This window comes from Corvus cornix, chromosome 4 (genome assembly GCF_000738735.6).
Source record: "Corvus cornix cornix isolate S_Up_H32 chromosome 4, ASM73873v5, whole genome shotgun sequence".
Lineage (NCBI taxonomy): Eukaryota > Metazoa > Chordata > Aves > Passeriformes > Corvidae > Corvus > Corvus cornix.
The window spans coordinates 24,888,323-24,914,974 of record NC_046334.1 but is presented as its reverse complement, the minus strand read 5'-3'; the positions used below and the strand labels follow the sequence as shown (position 1 = coordinate 24,914,974).

The following is a 26,652-nucleotide window of genomic DNA, read 5'->3' as shown; positions in this document are numbered from 1 at the left end:
TAAAATACCCCTAGCAATTAAAATGCCATCACTCTCTGGAAAATGTGGGTGTGAATCACAGGCAATTAACAAAGGAAAGCAGAGTTCATGTAGAAAACTGCCAGTTCAGTTCTGAGTGGGAGGCAGACTTTTTGCATTAGAGCGCTTTTCAGCCTTATGAAGATAGGCTGACAAGCTTAACTTGTTCACAAACAGTGCTGTCAGTCAAAAATCAGGCACTGAAGTTTCACTACACTGGTAGGTGTGACACCTGTAATGGAAAGTATCAGCAAGGAAGAAGATGAACCAGTTGAAACTTCTCAGCATTTCTGTATGTTAGCGTTTGAGTCATCTGATTCCAGTTTGAGAAGGGGGCTGTACAGGTTTGCTGCACTTAGCCTAGAATTTAGACCTTCAGAAGTTCCAAAATTGTGACAGAGTGCACAAATGTGGCAAAAGTGGCAGTAACTACTTCACTTCTAAAATGAGTGATAACAAGTATAGAAAGTGCTCTTTTTCCACTTCTTCAGCGATTGAAGTAATTTCTTAAGGACAAAAAATACTTACAAAGGACATCCATTAATTTAATGCCATGTATTTTTACCAAAAGACATTATTGCATAAAATGTCACACAGAGGTACAGAATGACTCCAGATGAAGCCAGTGACAGGTTCAGAACAGCATGTAAATTCTGTGTAAATGTGGGAAAATTAACTGAAATAGTGTGCAAAAACCTTATGAGAATTAATTTACTTTCACCAACATGGGAGAAAGATACTCCCTTGGGTCCTAGCAAATGAAAAAAATAATTTCTTTATATAAGATGACACGGTTTCATGAATCACTGGAAACTGTTTTTAATTGCATTTTGTGTTTATGCTCACAACAAACACGATGTGTTTTACATGGCATTATATGTCAGACAGCATTATCAGGAGGGCTGTCTTCATTCATAGATGCCATTATTCATCAAAATAATTAAATTTCTGATAGGTTACTCTATGCATATTGATTCTTTGGAGCACCTCTTCAGGACCTAGATGCCAACCAGCAATCTTCTGCATCCTAATGAAGGCCGTCTGAGCAAGGTCAAAAGACGACCTGTTTCCTTGAGCTTAAGAGCAACATGTAAAGGTTTTGTCATGAGAAGAGTATCATATGATAACAAAAAACACTCTCCAAAACATATGGATATTTTTGAAAAATAAGCTCACTAAAATAAATTTCTGAGTAACGTGTAGTCATCTGTGTGCTCTATGCACTCTCTACAAGGAGGAAAGAATGTGTGTAAGTTTTGTGACCAGTTTTCTGTATTCTGAGATACATAACTTGGAGAGGAGGGAGCACATATTTGAAAGTTTTTCATCTTTCAGATTGAGTTCTGTTTGTCCCAAAGACAACTCATTCAACACTGCACAGATTTCATCAGCAAGTCAAAAACTGAGCTTGAAGAGCATCTGATTCAGTTTTAAGAACATCCATAACTTTTAAAAATTGTTACAAGAATAATTTTTAGACAAAGCAAAGGGTAAGTGGCATTGCTGCTTGTAACAGCCAAGGATCTCTAGAATTAGAAGTAACTGACATACAAGCAAGCATACAAGAAGCAGATATAGTTGACTCACTTTTGGAAAGCTTTTAGAGATACATTGCTTTCCCAGCTACCAGAAACTGAGGACTGAAGTGTGTGCAATATCCAAGCTCTAAGCCGTATGTGAGAATCAATTCCCTGTGATGAGTACTCTAAAATAAACAGAGTATGCTTGCCTTGAGAACATCTAAAAGCTCTCTAGAAATGGCAACAACTAGTTGTACACCAAGCTTTCAAGACCCTAATGAAGTGTCATTTTTACATTAGATTCTGGAGTTTTCGGAAATCTATTTAAAAAGAAATCGAACTAAGGAAAAATAGGAAGGAAAAAATGTCTAAAATGCAAGCAACAAAAATACAGTAAAGTTGTTTATTCCTGGTATTTTTAAATCCTATTAAATTTTGGCCAGTCTCTGTGGTGGTGCAAGTGGCTGTGACCACCCCGACCCCTGAAAGCACAGCAAAAACCAGCGTCCAGTGGCCAGGCACCGATGTTTAACATCACACTGCGTGGTTAGGGCGAGAGCCCATCATCCCCCGGTTTAGTGATTTGCACATTACTTCATGATTGGTTAATGTTTTCCCCTTCCTGTTTTATGTATGAACTTATAAATATTCATTTCTCTTGGTTAACTATGCATTGGTTCTGGAAAGTTCTATACTCCTCAACATCCCATTCGTTGCTTCTCTTGTTCCCTCCTATGTGTTGTTCCCATTGGTTCCCTCAGCTTCAACCCCACCTCCTTCCCTTTGTCCCATTGGCTGTATCCCTTATCCCCGCCTTTCCAACCCTCAGTATAAAATCCCTGGACCCTTACAGCTTTTGGCTCTTTGTTTTTAGTCCCTTGGCGTTGGTTTGCTGTGTGTGTGGAACCTATATGAGGAGTTCCCCTCTCTCCTTCTTTGCCTCCCCCAACACGCCTGACAACTAGCCAGGGAGTAGCTCCCTCAGGTGAGGAGCTTGCTCTCTGATACCTTTTTGTGTGGAAACCACGGTGAACCAGAGGGTGCAGCCAGACATCCGGGCTTCTTTAGTGTTTTCCTGGCCCTCACGCTGTCAAGTCTCCTTGAATTCAAATGACAGAAAATAGATCTCAATAAAGGTTGAGTATTTCTGACTGAGATGTAGTAATGAAAAGAGCATAGAAAACCCTCTGAAGAAATGACAATTTCTATATTCTCTGCAGAGAAAGGATAGCATGTCAGTAAAGAGAAGGAATAAGAAGGCAAAATATATACTGAGAATATAAAGAAATATCAAGGACCTGTTCATTGCCTAAGCACTGCCAACTGGGAGCACTGAATGAAGCTCTGGACCTTAGAGAAAAACTGCGTGTCTAGTTAATTACAGACTGTGTCACAGGTATGTAAATACAAATAGGCATGTGTTGGTGTTAAATGGGCAACTTTAAACCTGTCATTTCTTGGATGAACTACTTGATCTTACAGTGTTGACTTTGAATGAAGCTAGTGCATGCAATGCGCTAGGAGGTTTGGGAAGGCTGTGTTTGAAATGCAGCGTTCAGCTCTGCAGTCTTGCCTTGTGTGAAAACTCAGCCACAGCCTGGGAACAAACAGCCAGTTGAAGTGAGCCTTTGGTGCAATCATTTTTGAACGAGATGCACCAAACTGTTTGTTTAACCAGCACTGGCTGTGAAGTACTGCTGTTAGCAGCTCCAAGCTGGTATTTATACATATCTACCAATTCCTTTCATTACCTGCTGACTTGTATTTACCTCCTTCAGCATCTAAGGCAAGTTGATGATACATTTTTGTGCATACAGTTATATTACTGCATTAGGAAAAGAGAAAAAAGTAGAATTGAACCTGTGAGACTGAATCTAAACAAAAAGGGAATGATAACAGTTTATAAACGTATGGCAAAATGTTTACAGATCTATATAAGTAGAAAATTCACTCTTAAGGTATTTAAACACTTTTGTTCTGACCTTTTAAACAAAAAAAGTCCTTTTTCTATGTAATTTTACACCATATGATCTCTGTATGGGTACCATATAACAGATTCATGATAAATATTTTTTATCAAGGTCATTTTTCAGGGTTTTTTTTCCCATTTTATTTTTGACGGATTTGCCATGCTATGTAGAACACTTAAATTCCTGAAATCTGACTCACTCCAGGAAAATCTGTGTGAGTAGGGACTGGCAGAGTTTGGGTCAAGTGAGTGGCATGCAGCACAGCACTGCTTTTAAAGGTCAGTGATCAAGGGGCAGCGGTTTCTTTTATGTTCAACCCTCACAGTAAATAAAATAAAGAAAACTATGTCTGGGGACAGGAGATGGGATGCTTGCTGTTTTTTCTTGTTGATATTCATCAGGCCTTATTTGCCATTTCAGCAAACCTGATGCTGGACAATGTAATGGACAAGGACTGTCAACTCTTTCCTATTTCTGTGATTAAAACAAAAGTAATTACTGCTTCAAGTCTGCGCACTACATGCAGACCTTTAGTTTGCTCCTGAGAATTGGTAAACTTAGGAGGAGCTGGCAGAAATGTTTATTGTCCCATCAGAAAAAAACCTTCATATTGGACAGAATTTGACAAGACAATTGTCTAACAGTAAAGACAGTTGAACAGATACTGCCAGAGGCAAACTACATAAATCAGATATCTTATACCCTGCCATACCTCCCTAAGTGGGATTTACAGCAGAAACAACATAAATCCAACAAGCTTTTTTTCCCCAAGCTGTTAGGATATGTTATCTAATTTCATCTAAGTACGTATACATATTCACAGCAAAAGCTCATTTATAGACTTGCCTTAAATAGGAGGCTGAGATTTAAAGTTCATGTGGCTCATTTATTTAGTGCAAGTCAGTTTGCACAGTCTAACTTTACAGTCTGTATCAAGACATAGCAAGAGTGTAGCCAACAGGTTGAGAAATGACTATTCCCCTCTATTTTATCAGTTGTGACACCACATCTGTGGTCACAACTAGGTTCAGTTTGGGGCTCCTAGTGCTGGAAAGACATTGGTAGACTGGAGTAAGTCCAACAAAGGGACACCAAGATGATTGAGGCTGAGTTACATATCATTCAAAGTGGTGTTGAGGGAACTGAGTTTGTTCAGCCTCAAAGAAGCCAAGCCTGAGTGGAAATTTAACTGCTGTTCACAACTACCAGGAGGAACACAGGGCTGGGACAAGATGCATTTGGTACAGGCTGGAACAGGGGAAAGTTTGACTTGATACAAAAAAATAACATCTTACTGTGTTAGAGTTTCTGGCAGGATGGCCTGCCCAGTGAGGGCAGTATCCCTCAGTCAGAGATAATCACAACTCTCCTGGAGAGGAGACGTAGCCTGGCACAACCTGCTGCATCTAGACCTGATTTGAGCATAAGGCTGGACGTGAAGATTTTTGGAAGTTCCATCCAACGCACGGTTGTGTGATTCAATGACTCATGCCTTATCACGGCTTTTGGGACAGAAATTCGAGTGCGCACAAAGCAAAGTACCCCCAGTAGCTTTGGAGGTGATCCCGCAGCAGCACATTTCATGTTGAACTGCCCATTTGCAACTTGACTCTGTCTGCTCTTGATGTTAGTATTTTCATGGCTTTTGGTTCAAGGCGGTGTTTATGGGGCCATTAAATTCCACTCTTTTATGAGCAATAAAAAATGCTAGTTTTTATTAGAAATGCATTTCCATTAAACATTTCAGTTGTGCCTGAACACAGAATTGCCTTGTAACAGGGAATAACGCCTTCTTTCTCTTGCATGGGAAGCTGACCCTCATGCCATAACAGCTTCTAGGAAATTGCGCTTCTTCTTGGCTTCTTCCAGGAGTCTGGAAGTGTAAGTCAGGAGCATCCTTCCCTTAGCTATGGAATCCTGATCTGGGCAGATTATAAAGATTTGTAGCATTTCATTACACCCTCCAAGACATTAGGAGTAGCAAAAAATACATTAAATTAGAAGGAGTGTGCAGAGTAGGGCACAACAGCAACACCCCTGAGATCAGTGGAATGCCATTGCTGACTACTTACCAGAGAAGGAAAGGAAAGGATTGCAGGCTGTTACAGCCATGTATTATACAAGTGCTCTAATTACTAAAACTCATGGCATGCATTTAGGTCTGTTAATAGATCAAAAAGTAAATCCTACAATTGGATTGACTTGGGAAGTGAATAAAGAGGGGTAGGAGAATTGAAACTCCTGGCTCTTTATTTAGTCATCAAAGAAATCTATTTTGCAATAAGCTAGGGGCATTCCATTAACAGTCTTAGAAGTGCTGAAGGACTTAAGAGCAAGGCCCTTCCTGAAGAGATAGCCTGATTTAGTAAAGATCCAAGGGGGTTCTCAAGACATGTTTTGAATTTCAAAACCAACTCTAAATCACTGAAGTTACTCCTTGATGCTTCCTTAACATTCTCTGCTTTTGATAAGGACATAATATTGAGCTATAACGAAAGCAAGGAGCATTACCTTTGACAAGGGAAGTGCTTTTGTATTGAGTCTCCTTTGGAAGAAAAAGAGGACAGAAAAGGGAAGATAATGTTGCTGATCCCTGAAACTCCCTTAAATATGAATGCAAGTTTACCTAAGTGACAGGAAGTAAAGGAGTATTCCTGTTCTGGAGAGCAGCTTCTGTAAGGTTTGGGAAGAGGATTGTTTAAGCATCAGTGCTACAGACACAGAGAAAGCAAAGTCTCGTAGTTCCTATTCTTGGGACCTACAACCAGGGCTGAAGCACGTTTTGGTAAATCAGGTCCCCGAGATATGCACTGAGAAGACAGTCCCTTGAATCTCAGAAGTTATACCTAGAGAGAAGCTTGAGACACCCAGCAAAATACTAAGCAGAACCCATTGATGGATCGATTAACGAAGCTGGACCCTACCAGACGCACAGCAATGCTGGCTGGCACTAGAACTCAGTCAAGCAGGCTGGCAGGAGAGCTGTTTTGAAAGGTTATTGATATAGAACCAAATAAAAGCAGCAGCTGTTGTCTCTACCTTTCTAGCCTTGTAAATAAATATGAAATATTTTATTTTGGTCTTGACAGAATATGTAAATGCTTTATTCATCCTTACACCTGCTCTGGCAACAGCCACATCTGAGGATCAGAAAACCTGTGCAAGCTGCGGTGCTTGTAGGCAAGGATTTCAGCAGTTGTTTGGAGCAAAGGCATCCCCTTTATGCTGCCCCAGAAGGCATCTCGGGGACTGGGAAAGCTAGGAAGCAGGCTCGGCTGTGCGGCGCGTACACCAGCTCGGGTCCGGCACGACTCCCTCTTTCTCCAAATCCCTGCTTGAGGGCGGCAGCGCTGCCGCCGTTATCAGCCGGGCGAGGGGCAGCCGCACATCCCACGAGCACATCCCGAGAGCGCTGCCCGCAGCCGCTTCCCCCGCGCCCGGAGCCCGGCGGGCGGAGCCGGCGCCGCGCCCCGCCCGAGCCCGTCCCCGGCGGCGGGGCCGCCCCGCCCGTGCCGCTCTCCCCGGCGTGCGGGGGCCGCCGCCGCCACCTCCAAACTTTGTGCGGGGCGAGCGGCGCTGCGGCCCCGCCGCCGGGAGGGGAGAGCGGCGCGGGGAGGGCGGCGGGAGGGCGGCGGCGGCGGGACCGAGCCAGGCGGGGGAAGCGGGGCAGCCGCTCCGCTGCGGAGCGAGGGGCTCAGCTCCCCACCCCGCCCCGCCCCGCCCTGCCCTGCCCCGCCCTGCCCTGCCCTGTCCTGCCCTGGCACACCGGCTCCTGAGGCAGCAGCCGCCGTGCCTCGCTCGCCTGCCCGGGGCGAGAGGAAGGTAAGAACGGGAAGAGGGGACGGAGCGGCGCTCCCGGCACGGGGCGGCGGCGGGATCCCCGCAGCGCCCGGGCACGGGTGTCTGCCCCCGGCATGGGTATCACTCCCCGGGAACGGGGCTCTCCTGGCGGGATGGGTGTCTCCCTCCGGGGACGGCTCCGGGGAGCGGGAGGGCAGCATCCCAGAGGCGCGTTTGCTGCCACCTTCGCCTCTGGCAACCCCAGCCCCTTCTCCAGCGCAGGCACTGCGGTCCTGATGGGAATGCCGCTTGCTAATGTAATCACGTATTCCGCCCTTTTTGCTTACTTGCTCTCAGAACCGATGTAAATCCTCTCTGGGCCTTTCTGTGCCGAAAGTTAGACGCAATTTGATGCCTGACCATGAGGATATGACTGCTGGGGGAAAATGAAACTGGAAAAAAGCCCCCAGTGTGGTGCAGTATGCAAGGTGCGCTAGTAAATGCTATCACCTGGAGAGTTTATATCAAAAAAGAACAGAAAGGGTCCTGTCAAACACCACCTGGAGTGGCACCTCAGTTTTATCCCCATTTTTTGAAAGCAGCTGATATTTTGCCGACATAGCTGTCCCACTGACAATGTCAAACTTGTCCAATTTATTTCATTGCTTGCTGACACACCAGCTCATTCTGCTTTAAACCATGGTTGTCCCTTCTTTCTCCGTCAGCTTTGTCTTATTGAGAAGACCAAAGCATCTTTCATCAGCCTGAACAGGGCAGTAACAAAATAAAAGTGTCAGAACAAAAGAAGGCTTTGCTAAAACAAAGGAGTTGCAAGTAGGAATTAACAGAAAGTCAGGGACTAGGGAAATGGGTGAAGATACTTTTGGGAAGAAAGGGATGCTATGTTATTTGTCTGAGCTGCATCTTTCAGTCTGGATGTATGGCAAGAAAGGGGAAAAAACCTAAATTTGTCAGCCCTTTCACCTTTCTACTTCTATGTGTAGACGTGACATGCTCTTATTTTGCATTGAAAAAAATTATGAGATTTTGAAGCATCTGACAGTCCTGGGACCTCAGTAAATCTCTACTGTAATAATATATGGAAGCATAATTCCTGGGTGTAGGTATGGGTCAAAGGAAAATGCTCCTCAGAGTTCTGAACTTCTGCATAGCCTTGACTGTGTAAATTGTGGTGGATCTCTTACATTTTTAACCTGGTGGGCTAAAGGTGTATTGATAAGGAATCCCTTCCTGACATCCATTGCTTAGGCTAGTGGTTGAAAACTGATTATATTGCTAAAATCAGCAGGGTACACTAGTAGGACTAGCTGGCACATCTCAGCTTACACTATTAATTCTTGAGTAAATGTAGATTAAACAGTATGGCATAATTCTGACCGGTTTAGCCTTTCAGTTCATGCAGTCGATCTGCTGCTTTTGCAAAAATAGCTGACCCTGAGAAATTCTTTGGGATATTGTGTGGGATAGAAGCAAGCAAAAAGGGCTCAGTCTCCTGCTGGCAGACAACCCTCCTTTCTCAGTTTGGAAACCATACTGAAGGATGTCCCTCACTGATAGTTACTGGGTAGGGATAAAAATGTACCTCTGTTGCGCTGAAATGTTTCTCTGAAGATGGAAGGAATTAAATGGAGCTGATTAAAAAAAACAAGAATTTTTTAAAATGCCATGTTAATCCAAACACATCAGTAGCTGTTTCTTTAGGCAGACTTGAATCTGAGAAGGGTTAAGCTATGCGTAACACTTGAAGCAAGAAAGTGACATTTCTTCTCTACTCTTGCTTTCCTTAGGGAAGATATGAATGGGGAAATAGTGTGAGTAAATCAGGGCTGGCTTTCCTCTCAGTGGTGAACAGTGGTGTTTTATTGGTAAGTTTGCTTGGCACTGGTAATTTCTTAGAATTTTCCCAGGCCAGGGAAAGGAATCCCCAGGTTCATGGTTCTTGGATAACATGCCACCCATGCTTTGAGCAGTTTGCATGGGGATGTGTACTTTTTTACATTGGACTGAAATCCAAGACAGCAACTGATTGTAAACCATTCATATATTGTGCCTACTGAAGTCATAGGATAGCACAGAATTTGACTCAGCCTGTGTAAGGAAGGAAAAGAAAAAAACGTGATCTTTATGCCAGTGGTGAAATTCTTACTGACATCAGCAGGGGAATGATTTGGTCTTCCCTGTGACTGCAGTCAGAAATGAATGCCTGATTGGCAGTCTCCAAGGAGCTCTGTTTTCTGAAACATCACACAGAAACAAAATATTATATGTAACTGTGTTTCAATTGTTTCTTGAGTTGATTTCAGCATGAATAAGTTGTGCAGTCATTTCAAAGAAATGCTGTTATTCAATTCTGTTATGGGGGGGGGTATTTTTATTGGCATCATGGTAAAAACTGTTCTAAAACAAAGTTTCTTTAAGAAAGACCCCAGTAATTAATTAGTTCACTGGTATTAAGGAAGGGCATAAACCTGTAAGAATTTAGTAACTATTTAAAGGAAACACTTTTCATTAAGGAAAAGCTGGAAGATTATTATGCTAATAACAGTCCGGGGTGTGCTGGTCCATGTAGAATTCTCATAGATATTACTGGAAGACTTGTGCTAAATCAGCACTAGTTTTAGGTAGTGGATTGTAAAAAAATGGTATGCTGCCCAGCAGGATCTTAATCCTTCTGCATTTACTTAGGCAAACTTTGTCTTTGGAATGCTTTTGAAATCTGTTCCAATTTTCAGCAGGAGTCATGCCTAAATAATATTACTGGATCAGACTTCGAAATGTAAGGGCAAGAGAATTTAAATATATTAAGACAGATCTTCTCTTAATCCTTCAATGTAGCATGTGGGTTAGGAAAGAGATGTGGCTTTAGCTTGATGCTTCTTGTCTTAGCCCATGTGGACCAATTTCTCCACTTGTTCCTGTACTGTTTTGTTTTCAGGGACAGCTTTGTGGCTTAGACCAGGCTGCTGCAAGGATGGGGCCCCTGGAAGCAGCAGGTGAGGAAAACCAGACAGATGAAATGAAAATGGAGCTGTTCACGAAGCTGTACTTGACAAGGTACACCACACCACTCAACGAATTGGCTCTGGACCCTAAACCAGAACTGAAGGACAGCACAACGCTTGTTGAAGTGCAAATAATTCTCATCTTTGCTTACTGCTCCATCATCCTGCTGGGGGTGATTGGAAACTCCCTCGTGATCCACGTGATCATCAAGTTCAAGAGCATGCGCACAGTGACCAACTTCTTCATTGCCAACCTGGCAGTGGCTGACCTGCTGGTGAATACGCTGTGCCTGCCCTTCACTTTGGTTTATACGCTCTTGGGCGAATGGAAACTGGGCCCAGTCTTGTGCCACCTGGTGCCTTATGCCCAGGCCCTGGCTGTTCATGTGTCTACTGTTACACTGACTGTGATCGCTCTGGATCGTCACCGCTGCATCGTCTACCACTTGGAAAGTAAAATCTCTAAGCGGATCAGCTTCCTGATTATAGGAGTTGCCTGGGCAGTCAGTGCCCTGCTGGCAAGTCCTCTAGCCATCTTCCGTGAGTACTCCTTGATTGAGATCATTCCTGACTTCAAGATTGTGGTCTGCTCTGAGAAGTGGCCAGGGGAGGGGCAGCTCAACTATGGCACAATCTACAGCATCTCCATGCTCCTGATCCAGTATGTGCTGCCTCTGGCAGTCATCTCCTATGCCTACATCCGTATTTGGACCAAGCTCAAGAACCACGTTAGCCCTGGGGCGGGGAATGACCACTATCACCACCGGCGCCGGAAAACCACCAAGATGCTGGTGTGCGTCGTCGTGGTGTTTGCTGTCAGCTGGCTGCCCTTTCACACCTTCCAGCTGGTCAGTGACATTGACAGTCAGGTGTTAGACCTGAAAGAGTACAAACTGATCTACACGGTGTTTCATGTCATTGCCATGTGCTCAACGTTTGCTAACCCCCTTCTCTATGGCTGGATGAATAACAACTACAGGACGGCCTTCCTCACGGCCTTCCAGTGTGAACAGCGGCTGGACTCCATCCACCCCGAAGTATCAGCAGCTTTCAAACCCAGGAAGAAACTAGAAGCAAAGAGGATTCAATTCCCTGGGGACTCTTTCACACAACCTACCAATGTCTAAGATGTCTGACTTTAAAGAAGAAATGAATATGTTGTGGACAAAAGGATGAATCCATTTTGGTACATGCAGTTTTAATGCATAGTGTTGTTCATAAATGGTGAAGGAACAGTAGCAGGAAAGTCAAGGCAGGTATTATGATTTGAGGGGCGTTGATTGACATCAAGAGTATGTAACTGTACAACTGCATGGAAATAAAAGGGAGAGGCTTTGTTTATGGCTGTCTCAAACAGGGTAAATACCCTTCCATCCCTCCCATATCTTCTTGACGAGTCTAAATGACAAGGGCAGGGTTTGCTGGCTTGGCTGGAGGAAGGCAAACGGCTGATTTGTAGCACAGGAATATTGGTGGTGGGTGTGGGTAGTTTTTATGTTGGATGTGGAGATCAGGGAGTGCAGAAGTCTGCCAGCTTAAAGAAGCTTGTCTGGTGGGGGAATCAGCTGTGCTGGTTAAACCTCAAACTTTTCAGGCCCCTTCTCTCCCACAGGCATCTTTTGCAAAGACAAGGGAATTAAGAAGAGAAATATGTCACTTTTTTTGACTTGTGCTAAACTATTTCAAACTAGAGCATTTGAAATAGATTAGGTGGTGAAAACAGAAAAAAGAAAAACCAAACCCACCCAAATGCCAGATTCAGTGAGAGGAAAGGTCAGGTTTCTACATAAAATGAAATGTGGGTTTTGGCCAATCAAATGGGAAAAAAAGTTATCCCTTAAGAATTGGCAGTTGTTATGCTGGTGAGAAAATCATGAGCCTGTGACTTGATCAGTCATTCCCTGCAGATTCCTGCCTTTCATTCTGCTCTGGGAAGAGCTCACAAATGCAGTGCTTTAAAGTGGCATTTGAGGGCAGGGAATGCAGGCTCAGGTCTTCTGTGAGCACTTCATAAACTGCTAATATTTTCATTTTCAGGACCTGCTTAAATGTCTAATGTGTTATTAACTCCACAGGCTTTGCATTGTTGCTGCTTCTGCCTGGATAATAAAACAGCAGATAATTTTGATCCTCTGGAAAGGCTGCTAGATGGTAAAGTGCTTTTCCTTATTGTGGTTTTATGTCACTTACTCATCTTGTCTCGGAGCTTTTTCCATCTTTAGCCTTTGTAAAAATTAAGAGTATCTGAATGACTGTAACCTAATAACAGTATGCTATGTCTATGTGATAACTTATCAGTTATTCTGCATGCTGTAGTTAATAGTTAAATTCCTTTTTTGCTCAGGTATAAAATTTTAATCTGTTTACTGCGTTGTACACAGCAATGTTCAACTCTTCTATGTCTTTGTTCAGCCTCTTTGAACTCATTAAAGAGATGAAGAAAATTTCAATCCGTGTTTATTTCAAGCTGCCCTGTTGCTTATCTAGAATAAAAACAAGTGTGATACTTTCACTTGGAGTCTAGTTTGACAGCTACATTTCGGCAGCCTCATTTTTTCTTTCCATTTTTTGTTGTTCCCAAATTCATTGTGTTTTCTCTTACAAATTAAAACCCAAGAAAACTCCAGTGCTGAAATGTTTACTATGTAATGAATAGTATCAGGTTTTTATCAAGTGGAGAAATTCAGAGTATTCAGTATTTGTCACCATCCTTTAAATATCCATGAAATCATTTGGACTTGGATTTTCTTGAGCAGAAAATGGAGGTCTAGAGAATGAGCTAGTGTTTACTCGAGCAGGAAAAATATCCATCATTCCTAAACAGTTTTACAAAAATAGATTAATTCTCCACCATGTTCAGGACATGATATTGCCCACAGGTTATTTTTGTCTGAATATTAATAGTATCCAAAATGTAAGCTCGAAACTCTTACGGGTGAGGAAGGATTATAGAAGTGTGCAATTATTATGGACATCAATCACATGTATCACTTGACTCTGAACCCTTCATCAGAAGTATTATTACTACAAATAGCTTCCTTTATTTAAAACACAAATGATTTAAAAGTTCTGTTTAAACTCCTTTAAGCCTGTTAGAGTGTGGTATACAGACAGTTTTGAAGTAACCATGACAGTGTGTGCAAAATCTACAATTCCCAGGCTAATTCTCTGTAACCTTAAGTCTGCTTTATATCATCCCGTATAAAAGCAATTAATTACAAATCATCTTTCCATTTATTTCATGGAATCTTTATTTTATGGCTTTCTGAGCTTTCTCTGCAGCCATCACACTGAGCCAGAACTGGTGCACTGATTTGTTGCATTGCTTTCCTCCCTGCCTTGTGGAGGCGGTGCCTTGGTCAGTGCCGGCTTTAGGGTAACAAACCTGTACACAGTGTCCCTCTGCAAGGTGTGGATTTTCCCAGGGCACTTGAAGATGGGATGTGGAAGAGCCAGCACTCACTTGTGCCTCTTGCATGGCTTAGTCACTCCTGGGACTTGGCTCCTGCATAAGCACAGCTACACGCTCTGGTACCCATCATGTTTGTAGGAAAACATGGCATCAAAAGCAATGATGTAGCAGCATCCCTTGGGGTTGCCCCAAATCCCATCTGGCAGAAGGATCTGGAAACTCAGGGTTCATCCCCATTTCCCTGTAAGGGAAAGTTAACCTATAAGCAATATATAACCACTGGACTAAGGAGTCTGCAGGGGACCCTTTGTTTTTGCCTGATACAAGAACCAGAATCCAGATCTCCCCATTCACCTATTAGTGCTTTAATTATATTTTTAAGGCATTATATTCTTTCCTATTCTTTTCCTATTGCTTAGGTACAGGTTTTACACAAAGCCAAAGAATACCAGCAGCATTCACCCATTAAATAATTTCCTAGTAGGCAGCAGGCCACCCAAAAGGAAATGTCATCACTGATTCAGGGCAAGAATTTGAGCCAACATACCTCAGTTCTCATCAGTGTGAACTAGCCAGCATGCTGCAGCCTCTCCTGAGGCAGCAAAATATGTCTTCTTAGAGCTATTGTATTGTATATAAAATAATTAAACACTGAATATCATGGCTTTATGGGAAGGAGGTTATGACCTTCGCATGGCACCCAGGTTCAGGGACAAGGATATCAGAACAGATACAGACAGAGTTTAGGTTAGGACTCCTTCCCCATTCTCCACAAGTAGATCTACTGTAAAGATACTGCAATATGGGCAGGATGAGCTCACTGGGAGTAGTGCCATGCGGGTCTCTGGGTGAGTCTTGCTTTGGACTCTTATTTGGGATTGGCTTGTGAAGATGAGACCTATCCACCACATAGGTGCCATCAGATGTGATCTAGGATCCTAGCTGGTCAGCACTTAGCTCTTGGTCTCTGTGGAAGAACATGTTTTGATGCCCTGCAAATTTTACTGACAGAAATGCATCTTCAGGCTTCAGCAGCAGCACAGTCCTGAAAGGTCCATAATTACATAGGTACAGCTGCAGCTCTGTGCTCTCCCAGTGCTGGCTGGGCACCAGGCAGCTCAAGCCTGGAGGCAGAAGAGCTGTGCTCATGCACTTTCCTGAGGCTGTCATGCATTTGCCTCGAAGGAGAACACAGCGCTGTGCTTCTTCTGGACAAGTGTTAGAGTCACATTGCCTGTTAAGGGCACAGCCATGGGACTGCAAGTGGAGAAGCAATCCTGAGTGAGCTTGCTAGGGTTTTATGGGAAGCCAGTGAAGATGGGGTTTTGGTATGTGGGGACAGTGCTGAACCCTCTCACTGAGCCTGGTGAGTAAATAGCCTTCACTGAGAGTTGTGATCTCCACGTAGAGCTGCAGTCTGACTGAACAGAAAGTACATCATTGTTAATCTGAGAAAAAAACCAGATTTGAGGCCATAAGCAGTTAAAATAAAAGGACTAAGCTTTGACAGCAAATGGGTTTCATATGCCTATCTATTTATATCTAAATTGTAGTCAGAGCTGCACAAAAGTTGTTTTGTAGAATAAGTGTGTGGAAAATAGTTGTCTGTCAGTATAACCCTGCCTTCTATAAAGTGTGTGAAGGACATATATACCTTGTCAACATACTAATAAGTTAGATAACACTAAGAGTAATAACTGAATGAAAAATACTATCTGCATTTTATCTGTCAGACCACAAAAAAAATCACTGAATTCACAGATTAGTATAATCCATTTCCTTGCTCCATAGTTTCTAAACTCTCTCCAGGATTTTCTTACATTAGTCCAGATCATGACCTTAAGGGATGAATTTTGTCTTTGGATGCCTGAGTTATTTGCCTAGTACTGTCATTGTAAATGCCACTCCACAATAGGGGAACTACTTTGTGCCAAATTACAGGTTCTTTGCCCTAAAAAGCTATGAGATGTATGTAAATCCATGCAAGATTGGTTTTGCTAAAGACCTGTGTACTGCAGTATAAATGCTTATTTATGCAATCAGTAGTGATTTTCATATCTTGAATTGGCTGTCATTTTAAAAGGAAATTAATAAAAGTATCTGAGGAATTCTGAAGGTGGTAAAGCTGGAGAAGCAAGAAAGTCACAGGATGAGCTGCTACTTCAAGAAGGAAGAAAGAGAGAGCAAGAACAAGGCTAGTGAAGATGTCATTGATTTATAGACTTTCGTTCTTCCTTTGGTCTGGGCAGCAAGAGAAATGTGTAGAAATGAAACCAGGACAAATGAAGACATATGTACGAGGGACAGTGTTGCCCAGGGAAACTGAGGAGCTTTGAGAAGAAATTCCCGTGATTGTTTGAGCCTTAAAACTCACATCAGGTTCTCAAGCAAGTAAACCTGGATGTGTACATTACTTCACCTGAATGCAGTATAGCTGAACAGCTCTGTACTGATAAGATATCAGAAGGAATGGATGTGTTATTAATTCTAGCTAGGATATGGGATGAATAATGAGCTCCTCATAAGCTCATTTCAGAAGGGATATACAAAAAAATTGGTGCTTGCATTAAAATCTTTTCCCTCTCAGACCTGCCGTGGAAGGAAGACAGCTTTAAAACTTAAAGACTGTGGAATTACACATCCAATGGATGGAGGCGCAGTTTGGCTTGAAATATTATTTTAATTCTTGTTTTTTGCTGATCTGCATAAGAGTAAAAGGCTGTAGTTTTCCTCTTGGGCCTGCAGCTGAATATGCACAACTGGAGTTTATATGAAACGGACTTTTATTTGTACACTTCACAACCCTCATAATCTACTAACTCTGCTATACATGATATCTTTAACAGTAGAATCCATGCTTACACATTTATTGGGTCAAACTACTTCTATTCCTTCAAGTTTGCATAGAAAAAGAGAAGTTTAGGACAATTCTCCTATTTATTAGCATCCTCCAAAATAATTTATTTATAGTCAACTGAATTTTAAAGTTTGTTGGCAGTACTGTGACTTCTTAATTTATGTAAGTTAGCCAAGCTGGTGAAACAACTAGCCTTGCTCTCGTAGCACTCTGGCTTGGGGCAAGCCCGTCTCAGCAGAGCATGGCTACAGTTCCTCACCAAATCAAACCTGAGGTTTGGAGCTGAGGCAGACGCACCCTTTCCCAGTGTATTCTGAGGATTGCTCCCAGCAGCTGAGCTGGGGAAATATTTTTCAGTTTTTCAGTGCTTCGAATCTCAGTTTATGCCGCTGTGAGGACAACGCATGTTACGTTTGGCAGAGCTGCATCCCGCTTGCACTGTAAAGTGACTGACTCCAGAGAGTGTAAGTGTGCAAGTGCCACATGTCTGCTGCCTCTCCAGCTCAGTGTAGCCCAGCTTCCAGAGCTCAACTAGAGCTGCAGTATGTGTTCACAGGCACCCTTGCACTGAGCGCATGGAAGCTGCGCACTGTCACAGGGAGAGTGAGGGCAGTGAGGCTGAGCTGATGACAGGGTGGCTGGGGCAGTTTCCCTCAGGGAGCTCATCCTTAGCCCTGATTAAAACTTGCTCTCATACCTCCCACTCTCTTTAGCACTGATGTGGCCTGAGGCACCAAAAGCTGATGGTCTCTTCACATTAATACGTGGCGTGAGTAGCGGTAGACTGCCACTTCAGCAGTGCATTTCTTCTCCGTGCCTCCATCAGCTGTACTACTCACACCAGAACTGAACTGGCAGGGAGATCCATGGGGAAAAATATTTTACAGATAAGTGTTAAAGTTCTTGTACTGACAAGAACACTGGCTGACAGGTGGTTTTGCAAAATATAAATACTTTTAAGACAGAGCTGGGTGCGGTCATGGTGGGATGGGTGTGTGCAGCAGCAAACCTCTCCTCTGTCACCACAGCATGAGGCAGATGCTTACACAGAACCACACAGAACTTGTGCAGGCCAGTATGATGTGCAGGAATCAAGAAACCACTTCCAGTTAACATTAATTCCTGCTTCTGTAGGTGACAGGTGAAAATTTAGCAATAGGGATATACAGTTTATGGTCTTCAGTGTTGAGATCTCTCATGAGTCATATTAAGCCAGAGGAATGATTGCAAGGACAAGTAGGATTAAAAATTATGGAAGGGTTAAGCTATAATAAAGGCAGTCTCACTGTGCATAGCAAGTTTTCTTTCTTTGAAGTTAAAATTCTGTGGTTATCTCAGTTATTTGGAATCAAAGGTAGAGAAAAGAGAGGAAGAGATCTCATTGCATTCGGAATCCTTATTTTATTTGCTTGTTTTCTTCTAATGGGGCAGCAAAAGGGTTTATATCCAGCTCAGTGTATAATTGATTACCAGGACATAAATTGAAATGAAAAATCATGCTCTCCATAATTGCTATTCAAAAGCCTAAGCCTGCAATATACCCTGAAAGTACGCTTTCTGATTTATCTATCCTGTTCATCATCCTTTCCTTCTTAGTGCTTGTGCCTGTGCTATGAATTCTGATTTTCAACATCAGAAGAAGCTGCCTTTCTGACTCTTAAGTTAGCTGGAAACCCCAATGGTGTGTTGTCTTACTCTTGATAAACTACTGTCTAGTATCTCTCATGATGTCTTCTTCTGTCTTGGACTATAAGAGCAAGTAGCAACTTCCTCTAACCTTACTTTGTGGTTATAATTTAGCTATTCCTGACAAACTCCTAGAACACTTTGTAATCTCATATGCATCTGTTGCCTATGTATGATACAGCTAATTTCTTGCTTCTCTGGCTTTCCGATGGTAGAATATGGCTGTTCCAGTCCATAAAAAAAAAAATCCAATTCATCATTTTTATTGCTCAGTTTGCCTCTTCTCTGAGACATAGTACAGGTGACACCAGAAAATTTTTCTCTCTCTGTGAGATTGTATATATGTATGGAAAGCTTGGTACTGCTATAAAGGAAATTAGAGTATTTGGCTGCATAATGCTTAAATCTTGATTTCTGAATAAAAACCCAATCTACTTCAAATGACTTTGCAAACCCCAGTAATTTAGCATTAATAAAGCAGCAGAAAGTCCTGCCTGGGTGCTTGACAGGACAAGATGGCAGGATGAGGCAGTTATGTGACTTGAAAAATACTGAACTTTGGCTCAAGAAGGCATTTTCCTTAACTATTTTGTCCTGTTACACAGGAAGTTGCTTGTCCCTTCTGCTGGAAACAGGTGCTCATAGTGTGAGCTCTGCTGCTGACAGGGTAGGTTCCTGGTAAACAAAATACACAGACCTTTGTGTGTGATGCTGGCAGAACTATTCCTTGAATACCTCCTCTTTCACGTTTGGTTGCCCATCTTCCCACCCAGTTTGCTACCGAAGAGATTTTCCTCTTGGGATCTGCAAGTGACAATCCTTCATGGGCTGTTTACAGCCTGGTGTCTTCACAAATCCTAACAAGTGACATTTAAATAGTGGGAAGGAGCCAACAGTGCAAACAGGACTACAACTCTATTGCAGCAAGCCTTCCTGTTTGAAGCAAATGAGATGCTGACTCACCAAAGAAGAACAGGTAAAATGGGGAAGGTCAGAGCACTGATGGTATTTTTGTTCTTGTGCTCATAATTTCTGATTAGAAACCATATTTTTTTTTTTTCTACTGAAGTTACACCTACCCAGTATCACAGTTGCTGAGGTGAAAAAGAGATTAAAGAGGTAAACTATTTGGACTGCTTTTTCTAGTAGAAACAGACTGAAGTGCCCTTCTAATCTTTGGACCAATGTAATTCTTGGTGTCTATATTGAACTCTTGCTAGCTGATGTGCTTACTGCTGAACTTCTGTTCCCAAAAGAGCTAAAAGATAGAGAAAGGCAAATTTCAGTGGAAGGTGGTTTTGAATTTATGCTTCCAACTCCATTTTATTCCTTTGAAAATCTCCCCATAAGCCATTTCATGCCTTTACATACACATGCCCTTAGCTCACATCACCTGCATGGGAGGATTGGCAGCACCTGACTGCAGTTTTATTGGAGCTATCCTACCACTCCGACTGAAGGTGGCTAAGTAGCAGGCCTTCATTTTACCTGGATGATTTGCAGCCCTAATTAAGCATGTATGCTCTCAGAGACAGGCTGAAACACTCTCAGGGTGGAAAGCTTGCAGACATTCTACTGTCCTTGATAAAGTCCTGGTTCACCCATGAGGATCATCAAGTGTGAAAGATCAGGCCCTTGAGAGCCCTGTCCATCCATCTGCAGGTCTCCCTAAGACTAATATCTAGCAAAGCCTAATTTGCCACACTCCTTACTTTGGAGCCTACACCTTAGGATGTCAATGTAGAGTAGCTTTTACCAGTGTTACTTGGAAAAAATGTGTGCTGCTTTCTGTATCTCCACAGGTGTTTTAGAGACCATATTTGTCTGTAGCATCTGTTCAGAATCCCACACAATAACCCTTCTGAAAAGCACAGGTGTAAAGGCCCTTCATGTAGCCAGGTTTTTAGGTCTGCCCCATTTCCTGGGGCACTTCACTGATGCTTCCCTCCTGGCTTTCAAGAGGTCAGTCTTTAGCATTCAGGAATACTTTGGTTGGCTTAAGTTTCTAATCAAGACCACTCTCATTCTTCCTTCCTACCTCCTCCCCGAGAAGGATGCTGCTGACTTTCATTTCCAAAAAATTCTGCATCATCCTATCATGGAAAGAAAACAGGGAACTGGTTTCTTCAAAACACCGTGAAATTGCTTTTGCTATTTAAAAAACCCCAAAAAACTAGCTCAGCACAGGGCAGCATTTGAAATTGGAGTTTATGGGTTATCTTTTTATGCCTGAAAGACATATACAGCCACATTTAAAGACTTATCCTCTCAGAGACTGCTAAGAGCCTTTGCCTGATGCAGATTTCAGTTTCTCACTAGACACTTTTCAGATGGAAAGAGGTGAAAGCCAGCCCTGAACACAAAAAAGCAGCCTAATTTCTGCATCCAGCTTTAGAGGAGGACAAAATCTACACTGGGAGAATTGCCTATTAGAGTTCAACAATTCATTGGATTTTCATTTTCTATTAACACACAGAGCTTAATTGATTGTTAAAACAGCTCATTTTAAAAGTGTGATCCTAGGCAGTGTTCCTAGTATATTTTTATGATGTGACCGCAGGGCTGGTTAAAGGGAGATGTAAGCTATTAAGGCACAGATGTGTTCCCATTGTTGATAATCTTGAAAATACTTAATGCAGACCCTGCTGGATCTGAACGCTGTGGCACCTAGCAACTCGGGAGTACTTCACTCCTAATGTACCTTGGCAGATATTTTATTCAGATGAACAGCATGCCATTTGAGGTCATGATTGGTTTGTAAATCCATGCTCAGGAGCTCTACTGAACTCTGTGTAATTATACCAGACCAAAATATTCTTTTGCATGGAAAAACTAAAGACAAGCCTGATGTCTTCTCTTATTTTACCCTCAATTATTTGCTGTGTTTAATACAAAGTTGTTAGTTGCCTAACACTGAGACTTGTCTATCCTTTTTCTTTTTTTTTTCCCTGAGAGATGCTTGATTTGAGCGGAACAATATTAAAAAAAAGAAGAGAAAAAGGTCAGATGCTGGTAAATATATCCAGAAATGATGCAGTGAACCATTGGAAAAGAAGAAAAAGTGTCTTTCATGCAGAAATTTGTATTACACACTTTTTTTGCCATCACAAAATGTAGCTAAACACTCCCATTCCGTGTTTTCCAAAGCAAAGCAAAAACAGAACAGTAGGCATGTAAGCTGGTGACCAGATTCTCAGCTCCCATAAATTAGGTCAGTGTAGCTCCACTGCACATAGTAATACTCAGACCATTTATATTGCATTCTGGCACCAGCCTGAAGAGCTCTATCTTTCACCTGCTCAATTTCAGACAGAGGCAATAAAAAGAAATTCACTACATTAGCACTATGACAAAGTTTTTCATTTGTCCTACTTTTATCTCTTTGGAGCTGTGTTTGGATGGGTTATTTGTAAATGCAACTTGTGTCCTCCATCTGAAACCCCTCCTGAGGCCGGAGGGAGAACAGAGGAGAAAGGGGCTCTACAAGCCAGAGCAGCCAGGGCTGTGGTCACAGCAGCTGCCAGCAGCAATGGGCACACGGGAAGAAAGGCTGGTGAGTAACTGCTGGTTGGAAGTTCTTAGGGAGGACGTTGAAATGGGGATGCCTGAAAATGGGATAAAAAGGAGACGGGGAATTTTACTGCAAGAGAGTTTGAGATTACACAGTATGGGGGTAGAAAGGAGAAGTTGAGGTCTTAGAGCCAGGAGGTTAAATTTTATAAAAGAACAGCTGTATGAAATGGTTACAGAGTCAGGGAATAGAGCAGTGGTGGGTAATAAAAAGAGCCTTTTCCCAGGCCTGTTAATCCCATATCTGTTAGGTGCCCTTTTCACTCTGCTGTGTTTGAGTTGACAATCTGTGATAATGGTGAGATCCACTGATCTCCATATTTTGTAAGTATGGTTATGAAAATCGAAAAAAAGTTCAAGGGCATTTAATGACTTGAGCAAGAAGGTTTACTTGTCTTTGTGTTCTTTTTTTTAGTAAAAACAAATATTTTATTCTGAGTTTGTCCCAGAAGTCACAATATTTGAAGAGATCCCAGGGAAGAATATTTTCACTGGTTTTAAACCTGATGCAGTTCTCTGTTTCTCCCCACTGCAAGATGAAACCATTTCAAATTTAGCAACCCAGTGGACAGTCCAAATAAACCCTGAAGCTCCTCATCAGAAGCCAGTTACCTTGGCTTGAGTTTCAGCAATCCAGCTGATGGCTGGCAGGTGCTCCATCATCTGCTCTTGTTCCCGTAGAAACAGAGAAAATAGTCAAACTTAGGTAAAGCTTTTTTTCTTGCTTTTTTTTTTCTTCTTTTTTTCTGAAAGAAAGAACAGCAGCAAAGATGTTCATGAAGTGCTGCTTGTTTTCCATGACCTGGGGCTCTTTTTCATTGGAAATGGCAGAAAGTAAGCAGCCAGACACAGAACCATAAGATCCTGTGGAAGCTACAAGAGGTACAGGCTCAAGTGAGATAGAGATATTGAGGTTTTTTTTTCAGAAAAGCATACAGACTATGAGTCAACAGCAGTAAAAGATCAGTAAGAGTTTACGAGATGAAAAAATAAACAAAAAGGCGTGAAAAACACCTGTAGGTGTGAGTTTTTCTCTTTGTAATTTAATAGTATTCATTGACTCTAGTGAGTTAGGAGCAGACTGTATTGTTTGGGTTTCTTTCATTATTCCATGTGCAGACATGATCAAAACATTTGCTGAAATTGAATTCTTCCTTTTGTTGTAACAGTTTTCTGTAAAACTACAGCCTGGTTGATTTGTGAGTGCTTGTGCTCACACATCTTTTGGGCAATATGGTGCTTTCACTTAATTCTCCTGAAATTGTTCTGGTTCTCTAATGCTGCAGAGGAGCAGCAGTTAGCCCAGTGAGTGTGTTTTACAGCACACATTCCTGTAAAAGTAAGACAATTGCCCTTGGCCTTTACATGTGCCAAAAAGGAGAAGAAAGTATCTCTCCCAGGATGGCATCCCTCCTCCCTCAAAACTGGTGGATTTTATCACTACGGTGAGTGCTGTGCAGCCCTTCAGAAGGACCTCGACAGGGTGGAGACATGGGAAGAGAAGAACCATCTGAAGTTCAACCAGGACACGTGCAGGGTCCTTCACCTAGGCAAGGTCCTTCACCTGGGTAAGGTCTTGCACCTGAGAAAGAAGAACCCCCTGCACCAGTAGAAGCTGGGGGCCAACCTGTTGGGAAGCAGCTCTGGGGACAATGGACCAACAATGTGCCCTTGTGGCCAAGAAGGCCGATGGTATCCTGGTGCATTAGAAAGAGAATTGCCAGGGAGGTGATCCCACCCCTCTACTCAGCCCTGGTGAGACCTCACCTGGAGTGCTGTATCCATTTCAAGGGAGACAATGGAGCCCTGGAGCAGGTCCAGCAGAGGGGAAAAAAGATGAGGAAGGGATTGGAGCATCTCTCTTATGAGGAAAGGCTGAGGGAGCTGGGCCTGTTCAGTGTTGAGAAGAGACAATTGAGAGGGGACCTCATGAATGCCTATAAAGTATCTGAAGGGAGGGTGTCAAGATATGGAGCCAGGCTCTGCTCAGTGGTGCCAAACAACAGGACAAGAGGCAATGGGCAGAAACTGGTGCACAGAAGTTCCACATGAACCTGAGGAAGAACTTCACTGTGCAGGTGACCGAGCACCAGCACAGGTTGCCCAGAGAGGTTGTGGAGGTCCCTCACTGGAGATACTCAAAAACCATCTGGACACAACCCTGTGCCATGTGCTCTAGGATGGCCCTGCTAGAGCAGGGAGGTTGGACAGGTGACCCACTGTGGTCCTTTCCAACCTGACCCATTCTGTGATTCTGTGATCTTCCAGACAGACGTGTTACATATGAATGACAGTGCTCTGTCTGATTCAGACTAATCACAGAATCGTCACAAACATCCATCATCCCCAAAGGCTAACACTTTTTGGTTCTCTTAGTGAGACATTACATGAGCAGCTGGACATCCATTTGAAGCAAGTCTCCAGACAGATTTGGTAATGAACTGGAAAGGTATCCATTGCAAAAGTTACTGTAACGAAAAGCACCATTCTGGGAGCTAGTTTCCATATTGTGACATGATTTCACAACATTTTTGGTGAGTTTTCATAATAATTTAGAGTCTTATGTATGCAGACACTGATGGCAACCTTGAGATACTTCTACTGCAGCAGATGAGAGAGTTAACTGAGCTGGTGATTGTCAAGGTAATAAAATGGCTAGGGAAAACCAAACCCTCTTGTCTGCTCTTATGAGAAATACCTATTTCCAATAGCATTTTCACATTTTAATGTAGCTAGGAGGGATTTCTTGATGGTTTTCATTAGTAAGGAACATTTTAGGATTTTACTTTAAGTATATTTGCTAAAAAGAGCACTTCATTTTCTTTCATAATTTTTTTCCTTGCGGTGGAAAGCAGCAATTTTTCATGTTGTAAGAAGTCAAATAATGGTGCATCCTGCCTCTCCTTAAAATCTGGTAGACAAAAGTCTGCAATTTCAGTTTGAAACAGCTAAGAGAGTTTAAAAAATGAAATTTACTTATTTATTTATTGATTTATTTATATATAGGAGATAGATGAACCTAGGTTCTCTGCTTTACTATTATTTTCTTCTTGATGCCCTATACATCAATTCATTGTTTCCCTCGTAGCTGACTCAGAAGCATGAACTCTGAACATGGACTCAATGTAACTTATTTTTATTCTCAAGCTGAGACACAAGCAAGGTAACAAGGCAAGCTCTTACTTCATCATGTCGCCTGTATCAGAGGTCGTACCTCTTGTGTATAGAAGGCCAAACAGAAAATTACTTACAGAATGTAGGAGTTTATTTTTTAGAGCATCAGAATGAATAGACAAGATTGAATCAAAGGTCTGTCTAACCCCAAAAGGCCAGAAGGGGTGAATAATTGATGGGGAGAGAATAGTTACAGAGCAGGCATATGATGACAACTCCCCCCAGTACACTCTGTGTTCTGGAGAGCTATACACACTGCACATTGGTAACCTATATTAAATAAATCCTTGAATGCAACAAAATTGTTGTATTTCAATTCAAACTTGTCCAAGTAAACCTGTCTTGCTTTTTATGCTTATTCAAGCACTTAATACTCCCTGGCCAAGGATTTCAAGGTTTAAATATGTGATGCATGAAAGACTAATGCTTCTTGGGTTTCTTTGCATCTGAATCATTATTTTTTGCTGTGTCCCTCAACAAACGAAGGTCATGAGCTTCACTGTAAGAGTCTGGAATACCTTTGCCTTTTGCCCACTGATGAAAAGATCTGCCAACCATTTGCTTACCTAAAGCTGCACTGTAAGAGAAATAGGGACCTAAACTTCAGCAAATCCTATTTAAACCAGAAGCTGAACTGTCTCCATTAATAAATGATGATTTGGGTGAAGATAAAACAACTACTAGAAAATCAATATTTAATTATTATCCAAGGATACAGGGTGTTTTTATCTCTTTTCACATGAAATTACATAGTAATACATTCAGCATTTTGCTGATTGGCTTTTCATCAGCAAGTCATTTCTTATAAAAGCTAGCAATAGCCCAGCTATCAGCAAAAGGCAGTCATCATGCATCTCATTACTTGAGGCACTAGACTCTTAACAGGGAAATACTGCTGCTTCCAAATCTTTCCTCTGCTGTCTGTATTTAGCAGTGTTGCTGTGAATATGCTTGTGATGCTTTTGAAGGGTGTTGGGATGACGCCAACAGATGGCTGAACATAGAACTTGTCTTCTGCACCCCCAGGATCAGGAAGAGCAGTGACAGTAGGCACATGTCAGTCAGACTGATGCTACATGCTACTGATTATATGCCATTTTTCATAATCCAGGTTTCTCTGTGTCCTTCCATAGGACTTTTGTTTGAAGGAGTGCAGGCGTAGGATGTGTGCACATCTGCTCAAACCTCTAGGCAGGTTTGAAGTAGGTGGTTGAAGCACAACAAGGTTTACTTACTTGGATGTCTGGTCTTATGAATTATGGATGTGTTGATCATTTTGAATTATGACCTTTTTTGAGTGTTGTATGAAAGGAGAGAAGATTAGCACTCCCCTTGATAAGGATGGAAGAGGCCCTTACAGCCTATACAACATGGATACAGTTAAGGCACTGTCACCTACTTTGTGGCATCTAACCATTTTTAACCCAAAGGAACAGCATGAAATTGTGTCAGAGGAAGTTTAGGTTTGATATTAGGGAAAGGATTTTCACCCAGAAGGTGATTGGGCACTGGAACGGGTTCCCCAGGGGAGCGGTCACAGCACCAAGCCTGATGGAGTTCAGGAAGCATCTGGACAATGCTCTCAGGCACAGGGTGCAACCCTTGGGGAGTCCTGTGCAGGGCCAGGAGTTGGAATCAATAG

The 26,652-nt window shown here is 42.4% G+C and overlaps 1 protein-coding gene and 1 non-coding gene across 4 annotated transcripts; both read left to right on the top strand.

Moving 5' to 3' along the window:
* The first annotated feature begins 2,431 nt into the window (after window positions 1-2,431).
* NPY2R (neuropeptide Y receptor Y2) lies at window positions 2,432-12,823 on the top strand. Of its 3 annotated transcripts, none has more exons than XM_039551608.1 (3): window positions 2,432-2,523; window positions 2,759-2,934; window positions 10,245-12,823. In XM_039551608.1, the coding sequence occupies exon 3, from the start codon at window positions 10,281-10,283 to the stop codon at window positions 11,436-11,438; it is 1,158 nt and encodes a 385-aa protein (XP_039407542.1). In that variant the 5' UTR covers window positions 2,432-2,523; window positions 2,759-2,934; window positions 10,245-10,280; the 3' UTR covers window positions 11,439-12,823. The 3 variants fall into 3 exon arrangements, with proteins under 3 accessions (XP_039407542.1, XP_039407541.1, XP_039407539.1); XM_039551607.1 differs by lacking the exons at window positions 2,432-2,523; window positions 2,759-2,934 and adding exons at window positions 7,217-7,330; window positions 9,097-9,174; XM_039551605.1 differs by lacking the exons at window positions 2,432-2,523; window positions 2,759-2,934 and adding an exon at window positions 7,217-7,330.
* Window positions 12,824-26,307: 13,484 nt separating this feature from the next.
* On the top strand, window positions 26,308-26,432 carry LOC120409991. The gene has a single exon (XR_005601888.1). It is a non-coding gene; the product is annotated as a U6atac minor spliceosomal RNA (small nuclear RNA).
* The last annotated feature ends 220 nt before the right edge of the window (window positions 26,433-26,652 follow it).

Coding starts and splice junctions, on each gene's coding strand:
- NPY2R (XM_039551608.1), top strand. CDS start 10,281: ATGGGGCCCCTGGAAGCAGCAGGTGAGGAAAACCAGACAGATGAAATG.